Source organism: Papio anubis, chromosome 17 (assembly GCF_008728515.1).
Source record: "Papio anubis isolate 15944 chromosome 17, Panubis1.0, whole genome shotgun sequence".
In the NCBI taxonomy this organism is placed as follows: domain Eukaryota; kingdom Metazoa; phylum Chordata; class Mammalia; order Primates; family Cercopithecidae; genus Papio; species Papio anubis.
Genome location: NC_044992.1, coordinates 25103696 through 25129671, shown reverse-complemented (window position 1 = coordinate 25129671; position 25976 = coordinate 25103696). Strand labels below are relative to the sequence as shown.

At 41.8% G+C, this 25976-nt stretch overlaps 1 protein-coding gene across 9 annotated transcripts in view; it reads right to left on the bottom strand.

Annotated features, from left to right (window-relative positions):
- Positions 1-21413, bottom strand: part of ZNF207 (zinc finger protein 207) — a 28761-nt gene extending 7348 nt beyond the window's left edge. For 2 of the 9 annotated variants that reach the window (XR_639017.2, XR_001896296.2), the window contains exons 1-13: positions 20876-21413; positions 19319-19445; positions 13583-13721; positions 11064-11231; positions 10862-10937; positions 10315-10362; positions 8863-8933; positions 6277-6434; positions 5011-5103; positions 3789-4031; positions 2345-2504; positions 2018-2201; positions 1718-1800 (exon numbers count right to left, since the gene is read on the bottom strand). Coding sequence is in view for 5 of the 9 variants with exons in the window: in XM_009190086.2 (XP_009188350.1) it covers positions 2041-2201; positions 2345-2504; positions 3789-4031; positions 5011-5103; positions 6277-6434; positions 8863-8933; positions 10315-10362; positions 10862-10937; positions 11064-11231; positions 13583-13721; positions 19319-19445; positions 20876-20916 (1485 nt within the window). In the remaining 4 variants the exon portion in view is untranslated. Of the gene's footprint in view, positions 1-1350; positions 2202-2344; positions 2505-3788; positions 4032-5010; positions 5104-6276; positions 6435-8862; positions 8934-10314; positions 10363-10861; positions 10938-11063; positions 11232-13582; positions 13722-19318; positions 19446-20875 lie in introns of those variants that run through there. The other 7 variants (XR_002518051.2, XR_639018.2, XM_009190086.2 and 4 more) reach the window with 6 other exon arrangements.
- Between the last annotated feature and the right edge of the window lie 4563 nt (positions 21414-25976).

The following is a 25976-nucleotide window of genomic DNA, read 5'->3' as shown; positions in this document are numbered from 1 at the left end:
ATGGTACCACAAGCACAGGAGCCATAAAATCATTGAAGCCAAATAATCAGGTATTTAAATTTATTTTTTGACAGTCTCACTCTGTTGCCCAGGCTGGAGTGAACATAGCTCACCACAGCCTTAACCTCCTGTGCTCAAGTGATCCTCCTCCCTCAGCCTCTGGAGCAGGTGGGACCACAGACACACACTAAAGCGCCTGGCTAATTTTTAAATGTTTTGTACAGGTGGGGTTTTCCCATGTTGGCCAGGCTGGTCTCAAACTCCTGGACTCAAGCAATCCTCCCACCTCAGCCTTCCAGAGGGCTGGGATTACAGGCGTGAGCCACTGCACCCAGCCAATAAGAGTTAAAATAGCATTCAGCTTTATAATACTTGCAATGTTTTGCTTAAAGGCATGACTTCTACCTGTCACATATATACAAACTCTTTTGTGATGGTTAAATCACTTTTCAATATATTTTCCTTCAAAGTTAAAGCCCTTTTTTCATTACAACTTCAGAGTCCCTGTCTTTTATCTATACCTTCACAGTAAAGTTATAAAGAAATGTTACCATTTTCTTGGAAGTCTTAACTTTACAATGAGAAAAACTCGAGTTCATTATATTAATACTTTGCACAGGTTATTTGATGCCTAAAAAATCATAAAACTACCCTGCAAAAGTAAAGATCAGAAAAACAGATCCCAAAAAGGTCCACAAGAGCTATTAAGAGGTTGTAACACAAAATACTGAATAGCAGTCATCTCTACAGAAAAGCTCTCTGTAAGAACACAACATTCAAAATTTCCAAGGATAAAAAGTTGCACAGTAAGGCTACCTAGGCTTAATAACAGAAGGTACTCAAATGAATAATGTAATCTTCCAGGAACATAATAAAATTAAAAATTGCCAACCCATCTGTTAACCATCCCAACAGAGACACATTTAGATTCTCAGCATTACACTTAAAATAATATATTACAACCCATTAACAGCACAAGAAGCTATTACTGCATGCACCTAAGCTTCTAGAAGTTTGTACCTGAAAAGCTTCTGAGGTCCATGCAGTACTGAAGTCTCAAAAATAATCAAAAGGAAATGAATGGGTCTGGCACTAGGCTCTAAACATCTCAGCAGGAAGGAAAAGTGTTAACATTTACATTTTAAGTATCTATGACACGTGATGTGTACTGACACCAAAGAGGGTGGAAAGGTGATTATAAAGATTTCATACCCATTATGTAATGACTCATGTATCTGTTTTTCTCTTAACTGAAACATTAACATACAACTCTATGCATATTCAGTTTAAAACATGCAGCTAAGAAATAACCTACAACTCAAAAGACAGAATCCAATGATATATCAAAACTGCATTGGTAACTATAAATTTTATTATGTGGACATCTACTGTGGCATGCATCTGTACAAACCTTTCAGGCAGTGGTCCACAGCTGGGTTATGAATAAAAAGGCATAAATTTTTCTCTCATTTTATTACAATGAAGTTTAACAGTACAGAAAAGTCACATGACCTTGGTGGGTCAGATTTCTTAAACCCTGCAACATGAGGAACTCTAAATACATTAAATATTGTTACACATTCAGACTTCCAATGTACAAGTACTTGGAAACAGTTACAGCCCTCACCAAGCTAGGTTGGGGACATGAAGTCCAACAGCATCTGAAATGCTGTGAAGGCAAACTTTACAAATAGCAATGTAAGCTTACAGAACTTGCCTTTATTAAGGTGGTATGTTCATGTAATTCCAGCGCCTTCACAATTTAACGAACCAAATTTACTATACTTCACTTCTAAAAACCTAGATGAAACATGAAAAAGAAGCCATACAGTATAAATTGCAACTTCAGGAAAAGTTCCTGCTTTATTATTCCAAATAATTTTTCCCATGTAAAATAAATGTCCAATAGTTCCTGGTATGTGGGAAGATAATGTTTGTTAAAGTCACAATGAAGCCTTATTGACGGAAGCTTGGCTATATAAACAGCACAAGTTGATAAAAGGTTTAATCTCCAAACCTATTAGACTGGATGAAGTAAGATCAGTAACGGCCACCTTGCGACATTACAGGAGGTCTCATTCCCATCGGAGGTCGAGGAGGCCCACCCTGGTAAGGGGGCACCATGGGCGGTCCCTGCCCATACGGGGGCATAGCACCAGGAAGGTATCCTGGCATGCCTTGATGATGACCACCATATTGACCTAAAAAACAAGAATTTCAAACACAAAAAATAGATTGTTACGTACTGTACTTTTAAATGCAATGTATACTGCAGATAAATTTAATATTTTATGCATGAACTTAGAAAATCCACTAAATATGATAAACATAAAAAGAGGAATACCATGAGGTGGCATTGGGGGTCTCATTCCTTGTTGCTGTGGGATGCCTGGCTGTGGTGGCATCATACCTCCAATTGGTCCAACTGGTGGATTACCGATGGGGGCCTGTCCTGGCCGAGGAAGATTACGTTGATATTTAGGTAACTGTGCCCTTCTCTCTTCCTGGGAATAAAAATAAGCACAAGGCTAAATACTCAAATGTAGAGGCTCATCAAGCATAAAGGCACGCATCTAAAATCTTACAACGTTAAGAGTAATTTTCAAAAATTTACCCTTACATCCCAACTGTTTACTTTTGCCAGACAAACCAATCCAACTACTTAAACTCTAGATACCTTAAAACTTCACCTATTTGTAAACTTGAAGCATGGCTAACAACTTTCCAGGAATTACAAATTGCTTCAACAAGAAAGTAATAAAGTATTGTTAACATTTTTTTTTTTTTTTTTTTTTTTTTTGAGATGGAGTTTTGCTCGTTGCCCAGGCTTGAGTGCAATGGCCAGGTCTCGGCTCACTGCAACCTCCGCCTCCCGGGTTCAAGTGATTCTGCTGCCTCAGCCTCCCGAGTAGCTGGGATTACAGGCATGCGCCACAATGCCCAGCTAATTTTGTATTTTTAGTAGAGATGGTGTTTCTACATGTTGGTCAGGCTGGTCTCGAACTCCCGACCCTCAGGTGATCCACCAGGCTCGGCCTCCCAAAGTGCTGGGATTACAGGTGTGAGCCACTGCGCCGGGCCAACATTCTATTTTCATTTTTCAAGATGGAGTCTTGTTCTGTTGCCCAGGCTAGAGTGCAGTGGGTAATCTTGGCTCAATGCAACCTATGTCTCCCAGGTTCAACTGATTATCCTGCCTCAGCCTCCTCAGTAGCTGGGATTACAGGTACCCGCCACCACACTCAGGTAATTTTTGTATTGATGGGGTTTCACCATGTTGGCCAGGCTAGTCTTAAACTAATGATGTGTCATTTGTCTGTCTTGTGATCCGCCTGTCTTGGCCTCCCAAAGTGCTGGAATTATAGGCGTGAGCCACCATGCCCAGCCGTTATCAACATTCTAAACATTAACTTTATATCAAAATTAATTCCTTTATACGGGACTTAAGGGATCTGCAGATTCTACTTCACACTTAACGTTTCTTCAATTAACACGTGCAAACTTATGTTTAACTAAAATGATTTTTAAGAGTTAAGAACCTGACTTGCTGTCTTCTTTTAGAAACAGTCTGGAGGAAGGGGATAGAAAGCACCTAAGACCAAAACATGCAATATCCATTCACTTTAAGTATTTTATGATTTCTTAAGATTCAGAATGGCAAAAACCACTTAGTTAGCATTAAACCAGATCACAGACCATCTGAGTACAAATTAACACTTTTTAAAGGGACAAACTGCTATAATGGCTTTAAATTAAATGCTGCTAGTAGAAAACTAAAAACAACTTACCAGGGATATATCCTCATCTGGATGGATCAACTTACTGGTTGCACTAGTTGTTGTGAGTGTAGCAGGCTTACTTGTTATTGAAGCTGCTGGTTTAGCTGCAGTACTATTTGTTGTACTAGTGGTTGAAGCTGTAGACTGTGTATAAGCAGGGAATGTAGGCTTTGGGGGTTCTGTAGTTGTTGCAGGGGTACTATTTAAGGGTTTGAAATCTGTACCAACAGGTCCTTGGACAGCTGCCTGAGCCTGTAAAATACAATACTTCGTCAATAAAACCTCAAAACCCAAAATTAACTATATCTACAACAGTTTAACTTAAAACAAGGCATCAACATCAAAGCACCAAACTTTAAATGAAATTAAAACAAAGTTTACATGTGATAAACACTCCACAAAATTCAAGATAACCCATCAGAACATCAAAAGATGCTGGGTTAAAGTCATACCCACAACACAGCAATGGAAATAAGACTGTATTTAACTTGTTAGATGTCTTCTACCTCTTCACCAAAAATTAAATTTACAATGCTCTGTATTTATCCCAGATTGCTGAAATACAGTATAATAGAATAGCATGTGTTCTATTTTTACTGTTCTATTAATAAGTTATTAATCTATCAAACAGCTAAAAAAACAAAAAACTACAGAATGAGAGTTTAAGTTCCAGTTACTAAGTATAACATGAACGAGTGTAAATGGTGACATATTAAAGATACATCCTTTAGTAGTATTCTTTATATATATAATCCCCTCCAAATTAACAATGGCTGGATAATTATCAAGGACAAAAGGGTTAATTTAGCAGGATCTTTTAAAGTAACAAGTTACCAGTAACAAATGTGTTACTTTTCATAATACCACACATCTAAAACATGTAGACTAGGCCAACTTTAGAACCAAAGCAATGTATTAAATTTTCTTACATTAAATGTGATGCATTAAACAGCACAAATCAAAATAGCTTAATCATGCATCAGGCTAACCATTGGCCACTATAATGCATTTACTGCTTACATGCTTTTAACCCTTTAGAACCACAAGAGTTCGGGGTAGTTTTTTTAGCATGAATTAAAATTTTTAAATACCATTTGACTTATACGGCATTAATTTTGCTTTAAAAAAGTAAACAGTATATTTTTGGAAAAATATTCATTTTTTAAGTAGGGTCCAAAGGGTTAAGTTATAAAGCCATTTTAACAATTTTAAACTGCAACTTCCTGCGTACTTGTGCTGTGCTAGGAAACAGAGCTTTAGAAGATGCAGACAGACTTTCTGAATTGGATGAAGCTGTACTTGAGCTTGTGACAGGTGTCCCCATCTGTAGCATAAAAGAAAGGAAACAATGAAAAGTCTCCAAACAAATGGGTCAAAATAAGCCATGTGGTAGACTTTCTAGTAGATTGCATATTTGTAACTGCAAAATTTAATGCAATCAAATGTCATTTACTTTAAAAGGCAGGCAGTTAATGCATTTACAATAAACAAGATTAAAGTATGAGCCTCAAAATTTTAATTCTATACCAATAAAACCTAGTTAACTAGCTTTTCTAAAACTACTGTGTTTTGCATTATTTCAAGAATGATACCTGAAACTGAGAATAATTATGTATAAATACTGACACTTCAATCCAATTCTGTATCAATGATTCTCTACAAAAAGATTTTTGCCAAATTTTACATCTCTCAATACATAAAATTCCCGTCCACCATAAAGCTAGGTTAATGTGCTTAATAAAAGGCACTTAAAGAAAATGCTTTTAATTTAGCACCCACAAACAGAAAAAACAGTTAAAAAAAAATCTAAGGGATAATCTAAAAAAGAAAATGAATAAACATACATCCTGATCTAAATTCTGAATAAATTAAACCTGAATCTGCTTAATTCTCAATGAAACGAGGAAAAAAAGCAAAGGTGTTAACCATTATGTGCACACTACATAGAACAGAAGCATCTTTCCCTTATGCTCCGGAAAAAAAGTTGTAAAAGCTTTGAAAAAAGACCAATAAGAAATACAAGTGTGCCTAGGTCAAAAGCCATTAAATTACGCCATTTTAGCACAAGTGTGGCATTGTAGCCCATCACTGTTCCATACTAGAGGCAGAGCCTGACAAATAATTTGCTACCATCTTAGGAATGCTCATCTTTGACTTTGCTGTCCTTCCATTCACAGTTCAGCTAGCAAAGGAAAACTTCTAAACACTCCAGATATTAAACTTTCATTAGCTTAAAAAAAAAAAAAAAACTAAGAATAAATAGGGTTCACAACTATGAAAAAGTAACATACTAACTTTGGCTCCATTTAACCTTTTATGGGTAGAGGAAATCAGTGTGTAAACATGGAAGTGGATAAGCCACCTTTTAGTACATTTAATAAATAATATTAAAAATATTATAAACGAAAAAAAAACTGACCTACGAGAATTTCAAAGACTTCTGTAAACAACTGTACTTTATCTTTAAGTGCACTCCTTTACAGGATTTTCACCTTACCTGCCCAGCACTGGGGAAAAGAGGCTTAGTAACTGGAGGCTGCGGAGCAGGTACAGTTGCTGTTGGTGCAGGTGGTCTATTAAGAATACCTGGCGCTGAAACAGCCTGTGCTTGGGTCATTGGAGGAATTCCAGGACGTGGAACAGGTGGGGGCATACCTGCAGAGAAGAAATGTTTGGGGAAACTGAGTCACTGAAATATTTAGTGTAGGAAAAAACACTTCTATACTACAAAGTTATGAACAATTAACTGCTCAATGACTCGATTAAATCCAAGGAACTCAGGCATTTGCCCCATGCAATATTCTTACCTCAAATTTTCCCTTCCTTTGGACTGCTTCAGAATTTTACAAAGTGGAAGATAACACTAGACTCTGCTGCATGCACAAAACATCTGGCAATTATGCTTACTGATCCTAATGACTTAGCAAACTTCTTGCAATATATAAAATAATTATTTCAATCATCTACAAGACAGATATTTAAATGTTCCCTGAACTCTAGTGCAAATTACAATAAAAACTCTATGAATCAAATACCACGAACAATAAAAACTTTTCCAAAGTTAAACACATCACTACTACATTCTTTAAACTTCCTCAACATGACAAAACTTTTTTTTTTTTTTTTTTGAGACGGAGTCTCGCTCTGTCGCCCAAGGCTGGAGTGCAGTGGCCGGATCTCAGCTCAATGCAAGCTCTGCCTCCCAGGTTCACGCCATTCTCCTACCTCAGCCTCCCGTGTAGCTGGGACTACAGGCGCCCGCCATCTCGCCCAGCTAGTTTTTTGTATTTTTTAGTAGAGACAGGGTTTCACCATGTTAGCCAGGATGGTCTCAATCTCCTGACCTCATGATCCGCCCGTCTCGGCCTCCCAAAGTGCTGGGATTACAGGCTTGAGCCACCGCGCCCGGCCATGACAAAACTTTTAATGACTTCATATTATCAAATGAACATCAATTATTATTCTGTATTCTTTTAAATACCTAAATATGTATCACAACATAATGTATATGGAGCTGCCAGGCAATTATTCGTATTTTGTTGATGCTTTATTTTTCCTGTGTCCCTTTACATCAATTATTTTCAGCACTCTAAATATGCTACGGATTGCAAACACACCAACATAAAAACCAGGCTAGGGCCGGGTGCGATGGGTCACGCCTATAATCCCAGCACTTTGGGAGGCTGACGCAGGTGGATCAAGAGGTCAGGAGTTCGAGACCAGCTTGACCAACACAGTGAAACCCCATCTCTATTAAAAATACAAAAATTTGCCGGGCGTGGTGGCACATGCCTGTAATCCCAGCTACTCAGGAGGCTGAGGCAGGAGAGAATCGCTTGAACCCAGGAGGCGGATGTTGTGGTGAGCTGAGATCACACCACTGCTCTCCAGCCTGGGTGACAGAGCAAGATTCCATCTAAAAAAGAAAAGAAAAGAAAAGAAAAAGAAAGAAACAGCCTCGTGTGGTGTACCTCGCTGGCCAACTGAATCCCTCCCTTTCCTTGTGCTGTATTTCCTGCTTCATAGGCCAAATTCTATATACTTAATTTCCCAGGTTCCCTCACAGCCTAATATGTAAGGAGCTAAGGCGCTTCTGGGAAAGTTATTTTGCTTCCAAATAGAAGAAAAAGGAGGTCAGGTGCTGCAGCTCACTCACACCTGTAATCTCAGCATTTTGGGAGGCTATCCGGCTGCAGTGAGCTATGATCGTGCCACGGCACATCAGCCCAGGTATCAGAACAACACCCTGTTTCAAAAAAAAAAAAAGGAAAAAAAGAAAATGGAGAGTGCACTACTACTGACACCGCTTCTTGTCTGTGCTGTCTTATAACCAAATGACCTTTCTGAGGAAAACAAGCTAAGATTAGCAAAGTCAAAAAAGCATAGGTTAATAAGTATCACTGAGCCACTCGTTTGTTGACTGAGACAATAAATGCCTACACCGTTTAATACAGTTTGTTGGAGCCGCGCGCAGTGGCTCACACCTGTAATCCCAACACTTTGGGAGGCCAAGGCAGGTGGATAACCTGAGGTCAGGAGTTTGAGACCAGCCTGGCCAACATGGCGAAACCCCGTCTCTACAAAAATACAAAAATGAGCCAGGTGTGGTAGTGGGTGCCTGTACTCCCAGCTACTCGGGAAGCTGAGGCAAGAGAATCACTTGAACCCTGGAAGCAGAGGTTGCAGTGAACCAAGAGCATGCTCCAGCCTGGGTGAGAGTGAGATTCCATCTCAAAAAAAAAAAAACAAAAAAAAAAGTTTGTTGGATTTCTCTATTACTTGTCTAAAATATTCCTAACAAATACAAGCGCTCTTAAGTACATGAGATTCAGCACATAGGCCATGACTCACTTTCGCTGCTTTGAAACCTATCATCTATTTCAAACTTCAAGAAAGGGCCATGGTCTTCAGATATCCACTAAAATACATTTTTGTAAATAGGGCCCATATAACACTTCTCACAGGAACTTGCAACTTACGAAAATTTTTAAATTTCATTATACCAATGCCCACAGATGTCTAAAAAAACTTAGAATTAAAGCCTGTACATCATATTAAAAGGAAATTGTCTAACATATCATACCTGGTGGCATTCCAGGCATCAGAGGTGGTATTCCTGGTCCAGGTGGCATCATTCCACCCATTGGCATCATTCTATTAGAAAGCAAATTTCAAGAAACAGTAAGTTAATGAACAGCATAAACCATTAAAAAATATTCTGGCTAAAGCCTGAAACAACACTAGATAGACTTGAATCTGACCTCTAATATTGATATGAATCAAGCTGAAAGAACACACAACACACTGTAACAATCCTATCAAAATAAATTGTTTAAAACCCAGCAAACTCTTTGGTTTACCAATAAAAGAAAAAAAAAATGTTGACAAAACATTTAAAGTCATTGAGAACAAATATACTCTCAATATGTATAAGAGACCTCATCTAAAATACGTGTAATGGAAAGCAAAATTACCACTTTTTCCACTTGTAAAATATCCACACAGAGTATTAAATAAAAAGAAGAAACCTCTATTTTAGAGTTGTGTCAGATTTTGAAAAGGAAAAGATTGAATGAATGTACCCTTTGAAATGAGATTTTTTATTTGGCTAGGTGCAGCAGCTCACGCCTGCAATCCCAGAACTTTTGAGAGGCCAACGTTCAAGGACTGCTTGAACCCAGGCTGGACAAAAAGTGAGACCATATCTTTTTTAAAAAAGTATCTTTTTAAAAAAAATTTCAAACATTAGCTGGGTGCAGTACTGTGTGCCTGTAGTCCCAGATACTCAGGGGGCTGAGGTGGGAGGATCACCTGAGCCCAGGAAGTCAAGGTTGCAGTAAGCTGTGACTGCACCACTGCACTGTAGCCTGGGCGACAGAGAAAGACACCCTGTCTCAAATACATACACACACACACACACACACTTTTAGAGGAAGGAAATGCTACCACCAAAATTAAAGACACTCAAAAGTAAAATCAGATGGCCTAATATTTACAATAACTACCTAACACTAAACCATGACTTAAAAACACAACCCATTCATTTTTTTCCCCTAAAAGAGCTCACCTTCAAATATCAGTGTCCAATTCACTTAAAAAACGACAAATTGGTCAATTTTCTTCAAAATTTTTAAATTTTTTGTGGGCAAATTCAGTTCTTGATTTAAAATTTTTATCAGAAGATTAACTTCTATTGATAGATTAGAAAATTCCATTACATCCTATGATAATAGAGCACATTTCACAGAATATAGTCTTTCTTAAATACTAACCCTTATTATCAGGTCCCATTACTTTTAAGAGTTTGGAGAAAAATCACTGCACGTTTGAAGTATGTTTATATGGGTCTATTACCATTTCCTAAAAGATGTTTTATTTTCCTTCTTTAAGAGACCTGTGTTAATTAGCTTTCAAGTTTTAGTGAGGAAGGTTAGAAAATTTCTGAAGTCAACTGAATAGATACCATTAAACACACACATAAAAAAATGACAGTATGATTATACCTCCTGAATTACATTATGAATGAGATGCTTACATGTTTTCACCGCAAAATGACTGGGTGTATTTTCTCTGATGATGCAATCTGTGAAAATGTATGACAAAATCAAAATCTAACTGTGATTTTCAAAATACAGTGGGAAAGTGTATTGTATACCTCTCACATCCAACAATATTTAAGTAAAAGTGATGGGCACAAGCACCTCATACTCATTTTAGTTTTGATGCTTTGACAAATAAATCATTTACAGAGTTTGTCTGCTTCTTGTCGCAACTACAAAGTGTCACAGATAGTTCTGAATCTCAGAAACGCAAATCTATAAATAACCAACTACTTTAATCACAGTAAATGCAATTGAAGTAGATGGTTGCTTACATATACCCTAAAACCCAAAAATCTATTCTTCAGAGGCAAATTTATACTCCTTAAATTTATTGGTTGATCCCTTTATTAGACAAGATTTATATAGCCCATACCTTCTTCTAAAGCAAAAAATGGAAACTAACATTTCATTCATATAATATCCAAATTGAAAAAGATTACTAGGCACAAGCCTACAAGATAAATAAAAAAATTTTCTTACCCAGGTGGCATGCCTGGCATAACTGGTGGCATTCCTGGCATCAGAGGAGGAACACCTGGCATTAATGGAGGTATGCCTACAAGCAAGAATTTCAATCAAAATAATAACAAATATTAAAGAGTCAGGGGGAAGAAAGTAATACTTCGATACAATATAAATAATGCCCTAAAAATGTAAGATTTTAAGCAATCCTATGTGCTACCTGGAGGCATTCCTGGTGCTCCTGGTACTGGTGGCAGTCCTGGCTGTGCCATTGGGGGAATATAACCTTGCTGAGGTTGAACAGGCTGTGGCTGAAATGAAGTTGAGGCTGCAGAGTCATCATCATCATATTCATCAGAATCATCTTGTTGTTTCTTTTTTTGACTTTCTGTTACAAAAAAATCTTAATTATTTCCATGGAGTAAAAACTAAGAAAGTTTACTTACAACATTCAATATTTAAAAATACTTATATTGGTAAAATTAGTTCATGAGATTTTTCTTCCCCCAAAATTCAATATTGCTCTATGTTCTTCAAATGTGTTTTCACCCTATATTAAACAAGGTTAACGTTCTTTCCCTGTCCCATAAAAGGTAAAATGATTATCCTAAATCAGTATTTTTTCTTTTAAATTTTTAGTAGGGTCTTGCTCTGTGACGCAGGCTGGAAAGCAATGGCACGACTGCAGCTCACTGCATTCTCAAACTCCTGGGCTGAAGTGATGCTCCCGCCTCAGTCTCCCAAGTAGCTGGGACTGCAGGCACATGCCACAACACCGGGCCTTTTTAAAAAATTATTATTATTATTATTATTTTTGGTAAAGATCAGGTCTCGAACTATTGGCCTCAATTGATCCTACTGCCTCAGCCACCTAAAGCACTGAAATTATAGGGGGTCCTTCATTTTCATATGCCTTAACACTTGTTAATTCTATTTGGAATTCAATTATGAACAATAATATAAGAAAATGGAATGATCCAAATAGTACTGCATATATACCAATCAAGTACATGTCTTCAAAAACAGAGCTCAAATTTAAAATTCCAAATAGATAGATCTACCATTCAATTTTATCTATCTTATCTATTAAGTGACTAATCAATTAATTTATCTAGATAGGATCTCACTCTGTTACCCCGGCTGCAGTGGAGAATTCACAGCTCACTGAAGCCTCAACCCCCAGGGCTCAAGACATACTCCCACCTCAGCTGAGACTACAGGCATGTGCCACCACGCCCAGCTAATTTTTATATTTTTTTGTAAAGACAGCATGTCACTTTCTATTGCCCAGGTTGGTCTCCCAATTTCTAGGCTCAAGCAATCTTCCTGCACCGCCTGCCCATAGTGCTGGGATGACAGGTGTGAGCCACTGCAACTAACCTACCATTACATTTATAATTGAAAATAGTAACTATGGGCTTCAGTGAGGCTGAAAAAAGAATATTATTACAAGGGGAGAGAGATGGTGGCTCACACCTGTAATCCCAGCACTTTGGGAGGCCTTGGCAGGTAGACTGCTTGAGGTCAGGAGTTTGAGACCAATCTGACCAACATGGTGAAACGCCGTTTCTACTAAAAAATATTAAAAAAAACTAGGCCAAGTGTGGTGACTCAGGTCTGTAATCCCAGCACTTTGGGAAGCTGAGGTGGGCGGATCACTTGAGGCCAAGAGTTTGAGAACAGCCTAGGCAACATGGTGAAACACTGTCTCTACGGAAAACACAGAAAAAAAAAAAAAAAGCTGGGAATAGTGGTACACGCCTGAAATCCCAGCTGAGCAGCTGAGGCACGAGAATCACCTCAGCCTGTGAAGCTGAGGTTGCAGTGAACTGAATCATGTCACTGCACTCCAGCCTGGCCAACAGCTAGACTCTGTCTCAAAATAAATAAATTAAAAAAAAAAAAAAATACAAGCCGGGCAAGGTGGCTCACGCCTGTAATCCCAGCACTTTGGGAGGCCGAGGCGGGTAGATCACTAGGTAAGGAGCAGATCACGAGGTCAGGAGTTCGAGACCAGCCTGACCAACATGGTGAAACCCCTCTCTACTAAAAATACAAAAATTAGCCAGGTGTGGTGGTGCGCACCTCTAATGCCAGCTACTCCAGAGGCTGGGGCAGGTGAATCGCTTGAACCTGGGAAGCGGAGGTTGTGGTGAGCCGAGATCATACCACTGCACTCCAGCCTGGGCAACAGAGACTCCGTCTCAAAAATAAAAGCAAACAAAAATCAGCTGGGTGTGGTGGCATAAACCTGTAATCCCAGCTACTCAGGTGGCTGAGGCACAATAATCACTTAAGGCTGGGCACAGTGGCTTGCGCCTGTAATCCCAGCACTTTGGGAGGCCAAAGCGGGCAGATCACCACTTAAGGTCTGGAGTTCAAGATCAGCCTGGCCAACATGGTAAAACCACAAAAATTAGCTACTAAAACCACAAAAATTAGCCGGGCGTGGTGGTGCATGCCTGTATTCCCCAGCTACTCAGGAGGCCGAGGCAAGATTACCACCTGAACCTGGGAGGCACAGGTTGCAGTGCAGTGAGCCGAGATCATGCCACTGCACTACAGCCTGGCAACAAAGCAAGACTCCACGTCAAAAAAAAAAAAAAAAAGAATCACTTAAACCCCGGAGGCAGAAGATGCAGAGAGCCGAGATCACACCACTGTACTCCAGCCTTGGCTGGACAGAGTAAGCCTCTGTTCTCAAAAAAAAAAAAAAAGAAAATTTATCCCAATATTTACCTTGTGTTTTCTGCTCAAGAAGTCGTCGTCTTTCATCCATGTCTTTTTCTGGAATACCTTCCATACCGTATATTTCCAATTCTATGTCTGTTCTTCCAGGTATTGCATTTGGTACGGCATCTATTGTTTCTTTATGTACCTAACAACAACAATTTCCAGTAGATAAAAGTCTTTTTTTAAGAATAATTATGAATTAATCAAAGACTACTTAGTATAATGGGTCTCACTCTGCCGCCCAGGCAGGAGTACAGTGGCATTATCTCAGCTCACTGCAACCTCTGCCTCTCAAGCTCAAGCCATCCTCCCACCTGAGCCTCCCAAGTAACTGGGACTACAGGTGTGTGCGCTGCCATGCCTGGCTAAGTTTTGTATTTTCTGTGGCGATGGGGTTTTGTTACATTCCTCACACTGGTCTCAAACTCCTGAACTCAAGGGATGCACTCGCCTCAGTGTCCTAAAGTGCTGGGGTTACAGCGGTGAGCCACCATGCCCGGCCCTGAGGCACTTCAACATGTTTCTTGCAACACACTGAAAATCTGGGATTTTTTTTTCTCACCATATTGTTTTGCTACATAAATGTTTCTAATCTTCAGATCTGGACAACTTTTGCCAATACCCCTCCCAGTCTTGGTTTCTTCAGCAAGCCATTTTGCTGAAGTAGACGTCAAAGTATTTTGCCTAGACTATCAAGTCTTTCTGGAAATGCTAATGCATGCTCAAGTTTGAGAAGCCCTGATTTAGGCTAATGACTTAGATATACTCGCCCAAATAACATTCATTTTTTCTTTCCTCATAAAACATTTTCATGTATGAACAGAAAAGTAACTACAAAAAGGTAAGTATTTTCTTCTTAGCAATGTATCTCACTTAAAGATTTGAAACTGGGGCATGCAAACCAAACTCAGAAATTATCTTAATATCAGAGACGGAGTGTCGCTCTGTCGCCCGGGCTGGAGTGCAGTGGCCGGATCTCAGCTCACTGCAAGCTCCGCCTCTCGGGTTCATGCCATTCTCCTGCCTCAGCCTCCTGAGTAGCTGGGACTACAGGTAACCGCCACCTCGCCCGGCTAGTTTTTTGTATTTTTTAGTAGAGACGGGGTTTCACCGTGTTAGCCAGGATGGTCTTGATCTTGTGACCTCGTGATCCGCCCGTCTCGGCCTCCCAAAGTGCTGGGATTACAGGCTTGATCCACCGCGCCCGGCTAATATCTGATTGTTAAAAGCTATTCCTTATATAGCAATTAAAATATTTATGGATAAAGCGGCTCAACAAGTGACTTAATTGCCCTGTTTCCCAAGGATTTTTGGAATATTTTGCTATTCTTAAAGAGATGACGCAACAGGCATTCTATAAACAATTACATTCACATACACACTAATCTTCACTACATTTCTGAGGGCAACAATTTACTAATTTAAAGGTGTTATCTATTATGGTACAGCCAGAATTAGATTTCTTGGGACCTTGTCAAGCAAAGTCATAGGGTCTTGGTTGAAAAGACAGGAGGCAAGCATTGATGAGAAACTGCAGGTAACCACCTAACTTACTAATCATGTCTTAGGGTTTATCATCTATAAAACTGGTATGATTTAACTGCCAGGCCTATCTCACAGGTTGCTGTGAAAATATAGGACTAAATAAAGGCACTCAGACAATTAATAATGTTACTAACAGTTTCTCAACTAACCTCCTTGCAGCTTCCACACCACTTCTCTGCTCTTCATATAGTACAACTCCCTAAGAGTGCCTCCGCTTCCTCTCCCTTTGTCTCTTCAAAGCACCGTAATCACACTTCACCCTCACCACTCTTAGCAATGACTCTTTGTCAAGTCACCAATGACCTTATTAACCCAGTCTCAGTCCTCTTACTGAACCAACCACCAGCATTTGACTCAGTTAAATAAGTCACTCCTTGAAACACATCATTGACTTCCAGGGCACTATTCTTGGTTTTCCTACCTTTCAATCTCCTTGGATGATTCCTTTTAATCTCCTGACCTTCAAATGTTGGAACTGGCCAAGAGCAGAGAGCACCTAATTTCCATCCACATTAGATTCCCTAGAAAGGAAATCTAGTAGCATGGCTTAAACTAGCCACCCGTACATTATATGCTTCCACATTTCTATCTCCTGTTTTAACTTCTGTGAATTCCTGACCTGTACATCAAACCGCTTAGGCAACCTTTCCGTCTGAATATTTAATAGACCTCAAACATACCTACACTCAAAATTAACACAGGCCTCCCTTATTCTCATTCTTAAGTCTATTATTCCTGTAGCTTTTCACATTTCGATATATGCTAACTCATTTTTCACATTGCTCAGATAAAACGTTTTTGAGACAGGGTCTCACTCTTGTAGCCCAAGTTGAAGCCGAGTAGTGCTATCACGGCTCATTGCAGTCTTGTCCTCCCTAGCCCAAGCGATCCTTCCTGCCTCAGCCTCCTCAGTAGCTGGGACACAGGCACGTGCCACCATGCCCAACTTTGCATTTTTTGTAGAGATAGGGTCTCATTACATTGCCCCGGCTAGTCTCGAACTATTAGGATCAAGTGATTAGTCCAACTCGGCCTCTCAAAGTGCTGATTACAGGCGTGAGCCACCGCACCTAGCCAGACCATCTTGAGATCACCCTTAACTCCTCAGTTTTTCTTATATCCCATATCTAACCTATCAAACTCTGGTCTCTGTCACCATCTCCTCTTGTCTGTAATATTCCAAGTCTTCTAAACTGGTCTCACTGTACTCTGCACTCTACTTTCAACCCTGCAGCCAGAAAAATCCTTTTAAAAAAGTCTTACAGGCTGGACGCCGTGGCTCATGCCTGTGATCCCAGCACTTTGGGAGGCCAAGGAAGGTGGATCAGGTCAGGAGTTCAAGAACAGCCTGGCCAAGATGCTGAAACCCCATCTCTACTAAAAATACAAAAAAATTAGCCAGGCACAATGGTAGGCACCTGTAATCCCAGCTACTCGGGAGGCTGAGGCAGGAGAATCACTTGAACTCGGGGAGCAGAGGTTTCAGTGAGCCAAGATCGCGCCACTGCACTCCAGCCTGGGCAAAAGAGACTCCGTCTCAAAAAAAAAAAAAAAAAAAAAAAAAAAGTCTAACGGAGGCCAGCTGCAGTGACTTATATCTGTAATCCCAGCACTCTGGGAGGCTGAGACAGGATCACGTGAAGCCATGAGTTCAAGACCAGCCTTGCCAACGTGGCGAAACCCCATCTCTACTAAAACTACAAAACTCAGACAGGCACAGTGGTACAAGCCTGTAATTCTAGCTACTCAGGAGGCTGATACACGAGAATCACTTAATCCCAGGAGGCGGAGGTTTCAGTGAGCCCAAGACAGAGCAAAACTCTATTTACTTATTTTTTTTTTTGAGACAGAGTGACAGAGCATACATCTCTATTTAAACCCCCATTTCATTCAGAATTAAAGAAAACAGCCAGGTACAGTGTCTCACAACTGTAATTCCACCACTTTGGGAGGCTGAGGTGGGAGAATCGCTTGATCCCAGGAGTTGGAGACCAGCCTAGGCAACATAGTGAGACCCTGTCTCTATAAGCTAAAATTTTAAAAATAGCCAGGTATGGTGGCACACACCTGTGGTCCCAGGTACTCAGGAGGCTGAGATGGAAGGATCATTTGAGTAAGGGAGTTCAAAGCTGCAGTGAGCTATGATCTGCACTCCAGCCTGGGCAACAGGGTGAGACCCTGTCAATCAATCAAAAGAAAATGTTCTTATCCACATTATCCAATATAATAGTTAGCTACGTGACAGAGACACTGAACATTTAGCTATTCATAGAATTTCAAATAGCCACATGTAACTAGTGGCCGCAACAGTGAACAGCTGTGGGTCTAACATGTAGTAGGTTCTCTAACATTTTTTTTTTTTTTTTTGAGACGGAGTCTCTGTCACCCAGGCTGGAGGAGTGCAGTGGCACAAACTCAGCTCACTGCAACCTCCACTTTCCAGGTTCAAGTGATTCTCCTGTTTCAGCCTCCTGGGTAGCCAGGACTACAGGCGCCCGCCACCACGCCCAGCTAATTTTTTCTATTTTTAGTAGAGATGGGGTTTCACCATGTTGGCCAGGTTGGTCTCAAACTCCTGACCTCAGGTGATCCATCCGCCTCAGCCTCCCAAAGTGCTGGTATTACAGGCGTGAGCCACCGCACCTGGTCAACATTTTAAAGTGAGTATTAAATTGTTGTTAAAGTATACGGAGTGAAAAGGATCTATATCAATTTATCTTTAAACCCAGAGAAACCATGTCTCCCTACCTCCCACCAACAGTAGTTTCCAATGATTGGGTATTTGATCTTCTCATATTTCTCTAAGGTATAATTTAGCAAAAGTACAGACGGCTCTAGGACTAAGCAAAAGTAGAATAACGTTGAATGAGACATGAAGGTACTTACTAGATCTTAAAAACTGTAAGTTACAATGCTCTATTTTCTAAAAGAACTTAAGAAACCTAGAAATTATTGTTACTATTACTATTATTATTTCGGGGATGGAGTCTCACCCTGTCGCCCAGGCTGGAATGCAGTGGCGCCATCTCGGCTCACTGCAACCTCCACCTCCAGGGTTCAAATGATTCTCCTGCCTCAGACTCCCCAGTAGCTGGGATTACAGGCACACCCCACCACACCCGGCTAATTTTTGTATTCATCATGTTGGTCAGGTTGGTCTTGAACTCCTGACCTTGTGATATGCCCACCTCGGCCTCCCAAAGTGCTGGGATTACAGGCGTGAGCCACCGTGCCTGGTTGAAACCTAGAAATTATTAAATGAAATACAATTCTGGGCTGGCACAATGGCTCATGCCTATAATCCCAGGGCTTTGGGAGAACGAGGCAGGAAGATGGCTAGAACCCAGGAGTTTGAGGCTGCAGTGAGCCATAACCATGTCACTGCAATCCAGCCTGGGCCACAGAGCAAGGCCGTCTCTTAGAAGCAAAGAATACAACGCTGCCATTCCAATAAGTTGCTGAAATTAGCCTAGCCCCAAGCTACAGATAATAACAAATCCTTCAACGGCAGTGAGTAATGACAGCTAATTAAGTATTAATCCTTATGGCCAGACCACCTACAAAATCTAAATCGCTGATCCTTGTTCTCTGCTCCAAGAACTCAGGAAATATTTTGTGATTTCAATCTGTTACCAATCTACCCTAGTAAGGTACTATCAAACTAAATACAAATATAAACTCTCTTTAAACATAAAAAGCCAGTTTTGTTTATTGTCTTGATGGCTATCGAACAATTTTTTCTTTTTAAGGCTGACTAGCTATCTTATCTTTTGCAGTAAGTAAATGAACAACAACAACAAAAAAATTACAGTTGTCAGAGAAATAAATGATTATTCTTTCAGCCAGGCGCGGTGGCTCATGCCTGTAATCCCAGCACTCCGGGAGGCCCAGGTGGGTAGATCACCTGAGGTCAGGAGTTCAAGACCAGCCTGGTCAACATGGTGAAATCCCAGTCTGTACTAAAAATACAAAAAATTAGCCAGGCATGGTGGCGGGCGCCTGTAGTCCCAGCTACTCGGGAGGCTGAGGCAGAAGAATCACTTTAACTGGGGAGGCGGAGGTTGCAGTGAGCCGAGATTGCATCACTGCACTCCAGCCTGGGCGACAAGACCGAAGCTCAAAAAAATAAAAAAGATTATTCTTTCAAGTTGTTTCCAAATCACAAGCGGACAATAAATACAGAAGAAAAATCCTTACCTGCATGCAATGAATAGCTAAGCCAGGTCCTGTATACAATTTCTTGTGACATATATGGCATTTAAAATGCTTTGCTTTTTGGTGCTGTATAAGGATCTTCTCATCATCAAAATCTCTATTACAATACCTGATCAATACTGTTAAGGCACAAAAACAGCATAATGATGACACTGCCTGTAATAAAAACACATGGATAACACTACAATATAAGAACAGCTAAAACCAAAATGGTACTGTACAGAAACCCTGCTTTTGATATTTATTACACAATTAAGGACTGCACATGCCATGTAATTTCAATATTTTCAATTTCCTAGAAGCCCATCTCTCTTCATTACCTCAAAAAACACATCAGTCATCAGCAATATACTTTGTCAAATTCCTATGTTCAACAGAGATGTCTGTGAAACTTTTGTTACAAATATTTCAACATTTACAAATGCACACTGAGGACAGGAAGGAGTTCAGTTAAGAAATCCCCAAGGTTCTGTCTAGACAATTACTTCACTAGATACGTAGACGATAGCCATAACTGGATTAGGAATTTAGCAATATTTAGAATCTAAGATTATATGGTGAACAATAATCACATAATTTCGAATGAACAATCCATAAAATTGTTTCCAATTCCGAATGAATTTGTTGCCAAGCAATGTATTTAAATTCACAGATCAATAAAATCAATAAAACAGAATTCTTACCTCACTACTCAGATTTTCCTAAAATCCCATTACAAAATTCGTAACCGTATTTAAGCTATTTTTAAAGCTGTTTCATAAATAAATGCAGTACTGTAACAGGCCGCCTTTACGTACAAAACTAAACAAAATCAATTTTAATGTAAAGACTATTAACGCTTCCGGAAAAAGTATTAAATAATACCACACTGTAGTAAGAGTTTTCCTTTCTAATAAGATAGTCATTTTTTAGTCCTACAAAGTTGGGTAACAGAAACTCCACCCTGTGAGAACGCTTCCTGCAGATTAAGGCGCCTCTGGGTGAGACACGGAAGCTAGTTCTCCTCCAGCCCCAAGAAGAAAAAAATAAAAAAGGTTCGAAACCAGGGTTGACTAACTTGGGCCTTTACTAAACCGCCAATTCGAAAAAACACAAAGCACCCATAAAGTACATAAAAACAGAAAAAGTGGGTGACAGACTGGGAAGCTCTTCCCCAACCCTCCATGGAATTAATAAGCCTATCGCACTCGAAGAAAAGTCCCTTTGTTGAATCGTCACCAAAACAACGGAATGTGGCTGAATAGTCCCTAGGGGACACTGTCCTTGGCGGAGGGGTCCAGGCCGCCTCCCAGAGTCTAAAATTCGCACCAAACAAGATCCTCCTGAGTCAGTCACACGATCCACAACTGCAAGATCCTCTCGACCTCGGAATACCATTTTCCTAGAAGCCTTCCCAAGTCCAATCCCAGCCACCAGGCCACCCACGCCGACGCTTAAATACAAACGCTCCACGCCATAGGCCAAACCCAGGCCTCCCAGTCCCAGGCCCCACCAACCGGCACCCCAGCGCGACCTCGACTTCAAACCGACAAAGGATACCAGCACCACGGCTTCAGCTGCTTCTTCTTCTTGCGACCCATAACTGTGTTCTACCGACAAAGTAAAAGGGAGGAGAAAAGAAGCAGGAGAAACGAGGCGAAAATCCTTCACTTTCCCGACCCAACGGGTACGACTGCGTCCCACAGGAAGCAGACACAAAATGGCCGACGGCCTCGTTCGCCGCTCCGCCTCCCGTCAGGCACTGCGGCAGGAGGCGGAGCCAGGAAGGGAGGGTCACAGGACGCAGACCTCCGCCCTGAGTGGGTGGGACTAAGAGGCGCGAAGCGGTGGCTGACATCTTGTCCGTTTGAGAGTCTTTCGCTTTCGCTGTCAGTACTTGCGGAGCACTTCGGATTTCTTTTGTAAAGGAGCCAGAGACCTAGGTACGCCAAGGCACATGCAAATGGAAAACAGAAAACGAAAAAACGGGAAAGATTGCCAGTGCAGTTAGGGCCGATCACAAATAGAGATAGAGACAGCGCCCAATTTTAATTTTGTTTTCACAGTAAATGTTGATTATGTGCCTATTAAATGCTAAACCAAAGAAGTTAGTCTCTGCTTTGTAACTCGCAGATTGGTGACAGACGAGTACACAACGCAGAGCCCTCAGTGCGGCGTTGGGGGAAATGTGAAGTGCTGTAGGACCTCAGAGAGCGGGAGTCCTAAGGCGGCCGTAGTGGTAGTGATCATTGGGTTGTCAAGAAAGGTTTTGTTTTTCTTTGTTTTGTTTTATTTTTCTAAGACGAAGTCTCGCTCTGTCGCCTAGGCTGGAGTGCAGCTGCGCGATCTCTACTCACTGCACCCTCTGTCTCCCGGGTTCAAGCGATTTTCCTACCTCAGCCTCCTGCGGGACTGCAGGCCCGCGCCACCAAGCCCGGCTAATTTTTGTATTTTTAGTAGAAATGGGGTTTCACCGTGTTAGCTAGGCTGGTTTAGAACTCCTGGGCTTAAGTGATCCGCCCGCCTCGTCCTCCCGAAGTGCTGGACTGCAGGCTTGAGCCTCTGCACCCGACACAAGAAAGGTTTCTTGAAGAGTCAAAGGGGCAAGCAAGGTGAAGGAAAGGGTATCTCAGTAAGGGAGCAAAGAGTTGAAGTCTTTGAGGCTGGGCACGTGAAAACACTAGTCGTGGTAAGACTGGAGCTGATAGCCGGGCGCGGTGGCTCACGCCTGTAATCCCAGCACTATAGGCCGAGGCCGGGGCCGAGGCCAAGCGTGGCGGATCACTTGAGGTCAGGAGTTCGAGACCAGCCTGGCCAACATGGTGAAACCCTGTCTACTAAAAATACAAAAATTAGCCAGCCGTAGTGGCAGGCGCCTGTAACCTCAGCTACTCTGGAGAATGAGGCAGGAGAATCACTTGAACCTGGGAGGTGAAGGTTGCAGTGAGCCGAGATCTCGGCATTGCACTCCAGCCTGGGTGACAGAGCGAGACTCCATCTCAAAAAAAAAAAAATACTGGAGCTGTCAGTGAAGGTGCTGGTCACAAGAGATAATCCTAGGGAGGCTAGCAAAGGCGGATTCTGGCAAACCCTAGAAACATTGTCAGAAGTTGGATTTCAGGCTGAAGTCTCTGAGAAGGCACAGAGGAGTTCTTTTTTTTTTTTTTTGAGACTGAGTCTCGCTCTGTCGCCCAGGCTGGAGTGCTGTGGCCGGATCTCAGCTCACTGCAAGCTCCGCCTCCCGGGTTCCCGCCATTCTCCTGCCTCAGCCTCCCGTGTAGCTGGGACTACAGGCGCCCGCCACCTTGCCCGGCTTATTTTTTTTATATTTTTAGTAGAGACAGGGTTTCACCGTGTTAGCCAGGATGGTCTCGATCTCCTGACCTCGTGATCCGCCCGTCTCGGCCTCCCAAAGTGCTGGGATTACAGGCTTGAGCCACCGCGCCCGGCCTGGCACAGAGGAGTTCTAAGAGGGCAACTGGAGGATCATGCAAGTGAGAGGTGGTTAAAAGCCCAGTGCTTGGGTTCATAGTCCACCAGTGCCACTGCCTAGCTGCCTGACTTTGGGCAAGGCACTTAAACTTCATCTGGCTGCACTCCGAACAGAGCTTGGCATATAGTAATAACTAGTGATGTAAATTATGTGTTACTATTAAAAGCAGAAAATAATAGCAGACATCCATGGAGCACCTACCGTGTGCCAAGCATTGTAGTAAGTTTTAACATTATTTATCTCAGCCTCTGGGGTAGGAGCCATTATTGTCAACTTGTTAATAGAGATGAGATAAAAGAGACTTAAGAGAGCTGGAGTAATTTGCCCGAAAGCACAAAGTAAGTGTAGGGCTAGATTGAATTTTTAAAAGGATAAATTCAAACAGGCAGTGGCTCCATGCAATCCCAACTACACTCCTGGGAGCTAGGAGTGGAGTGGGATCACAGGAGTCAAGGAGTTGAGATCCAACTGTCTGGCCAGCATGGTGAAACCCAGTCTTTACTAAAAATACCAAAAAAAAAAAAAAAAAAAAAAAAATAGCCAGGCATGGTGAGACGCTGCCTTGCTACTAGGGATGGAAGCCAGGAGAATCACTTGAACCCGGGAAGGCAGAGGCTGCAGTGAGCCAAGATTATACCCTGCCTCCGGCCTGGGCGATAGAGAGCTGTGTCTCAAAAAGGAAGTTCCAGGCTGGATGCAGTTGCTCAAGCCTGTAGTCAGTCTTTGGGGAGACCGAGGCAGGAGGGAGTGGCTTGAGGCCAGGAGTGTGGGAATCAGCCTGGGTGCCATAGTGAGACCATCTCTATCAAAAATGAATTAAAAATAAAAACTTCAAAACCATATTACAATGTATACCAGATATTCCCACTCCTTGAAGGCATCACACCAATGTAGTAGCATTAAATTAGGACCTTTACTTGAGTGAATTAAATAAATGGTATTAAGGTGGATTAGTGGGTTTATTATTACAAAGTGCTGGAAGGAACTAAACTCACACTCTCTCCTACCTTCCACCAAGTGGTCACAGCAAGAATGTCCTGTCAGACGCAGAGTACTTGTGCAATCTTAGATTTCCAAATTTCAGACCATAAGAAAATAAAAATTCAGGCAGGCCTTGATGAAAATGACCTATAATCCCTATGCTTGCTAGGAGCTGAGGGCCAGAGATTCACCCAGTCAGAAGATCGAGACCATTCTAGCTATACTGAGTGGAAACCCCGTCTCTATAAAAAATACAAAACTAGCCGGGCAAAAGGGTAAAGCGCGCCTGTAGTCAGCTACTCGGGAGAATGAGGCAGGAGTAAACCAGGGCCCGGAGCTTGCAGTGAAGCTGAGATCCTAGCCACCTGCCTCCAGCCCCTAGGCAGAGCCAGACTCAAATCTCAAAAAAAAAAAAAAAAAGAAAAGAAAATTCAGTGGGCATAAGTGGCTTCCGCCTGTAATCCCAACACTGGGAGGGCTGAGGTGGGTTGGATCCTCCACCGAGGTCAGGAGTTAGGAACTAGCCCTGTGCTATAAATAGAGCCTATCTCACCTGAGCTGAAAATACAAAAAAAATTAGCTGGGCATGGTGGCGGGCGCCTGTAATCCCAGCTACTCGGGAGACTGAGGCAGGAGAATCGCTTGAACCCAGGAGGCGGAGGTTATAGTGAGCCAAGATCGCGCCATTGCACTCCAGCCTGGGCAATAAGACCAAAACTCCATCTCAGGGTAAAAAAAAAGAAAAAGAAAAGAAATAAAATGCTGGCCAGGTGTGGTGGCTCATGCCTGTAATCCCAGCACTTTGGAAGGCTGAGGTGGGTGGATCACCTGAGATCAAGAGTTCGAGACCAGCCTTGCCAACATGGCAAAATCCCATCTCTACTAAAAATACAAAAATTAGCTGGGCATTGTGGTGGGCACCTGTAACCCCAGCTACTCAGGAGGCTGAGGCAGGAGAACCCAGGCTGAGGCTTGAACCTTGCAGGTGGAGGTTGCAGTAAGCTGAGATTGCACGACTATACTCCAGCCTTGGCGACATAGTGAGACTCCATCTCAAAAAAAAAAAAAAGATAAGAAATACAATTCTGTTACTCATAAATTCCCCAGTCTGTAGTGTTTTGTTATAGCACCACAAACAGATTAAAACACTTTTACTATGAAAGCAATAAAATATTGCTGTTAGTTGGGAGGCTTAGGCGGGCGGATCACTTAAGGTCAAGAGAGAGACCATCCTGGCCAACATGGTGAAACCCTGTCTCTGCTAAAAATACAAAAATTGGTTGGGCCTGGTGGCGTGTGCCTGTAGTCCCAGCTACTTGGGAGGCTGAGGCAGGAGAATCACTTGAACCCAGGAGGCAGAGGTTGCAGTGAGCCAAGATTGCGCCACTGCACTCCAGCCTGGCGACAGACCGAGACTGTCTCAAAAAAAAAAAAAAAAAAAAAAAAAAATGCTGTTAGAAATTAAAGAAGGCCTGGTGGGCTAGATCATTCCCAGCACTTTGGGAGGCTGAGGTGGGAGAATCACTTGAAGCCAAAAGTTTAAGGCAAGCCTGGGCAACAAAGCAATATCCTATTCTCTATGAAAATAAAAATTAGCTGGGTTTCGGTGGCCCAGAATGGTAGAGTGCAGTGATGCAATCGTAGCACACTGCAGCCTCGATCTCCTGGGCTCAATGGATCCTCACACCTCAGCCCACCAAGTAGCAGGGACTACAGGGCCATGCCACCATGCCTTGCTAATTTTTTTATTTTTTGTCGAGATAAGGTCTTGCTTTGTTGTCCAGGCTGGTCTTGAACTCCTGGGCTCAAGTGATCCTTCTGTCTTAGCTTCTCAAAGTGTTGAGATTACAGGCGTGAGCTACCATGCTGTGCCTCTCGTTGTAGTGGGTTTATAGATAAGCAAGGGGAGGAGGCTAGAATGATCCATGTGGCCATGGATTAGAGCTGGAGACACCAGTATGAACTCATGTTTATTTTAAAATAGATACACAGAGAAATATTTATGGATATGGGTATATACTCAAGTTAGTATAGATACATATATTTCCTTGTCTTATCAGCTGAGAGGGCCTAGAAGCAATAATGCCCCATAGCAAGCATACTTTGCCCCCGGGTCTTGGTTTATAATACCATTCTCCAGTAAAAGCAACCTGAGGTTCTTGGAGAAATGACTGATTTGGGCCGGTC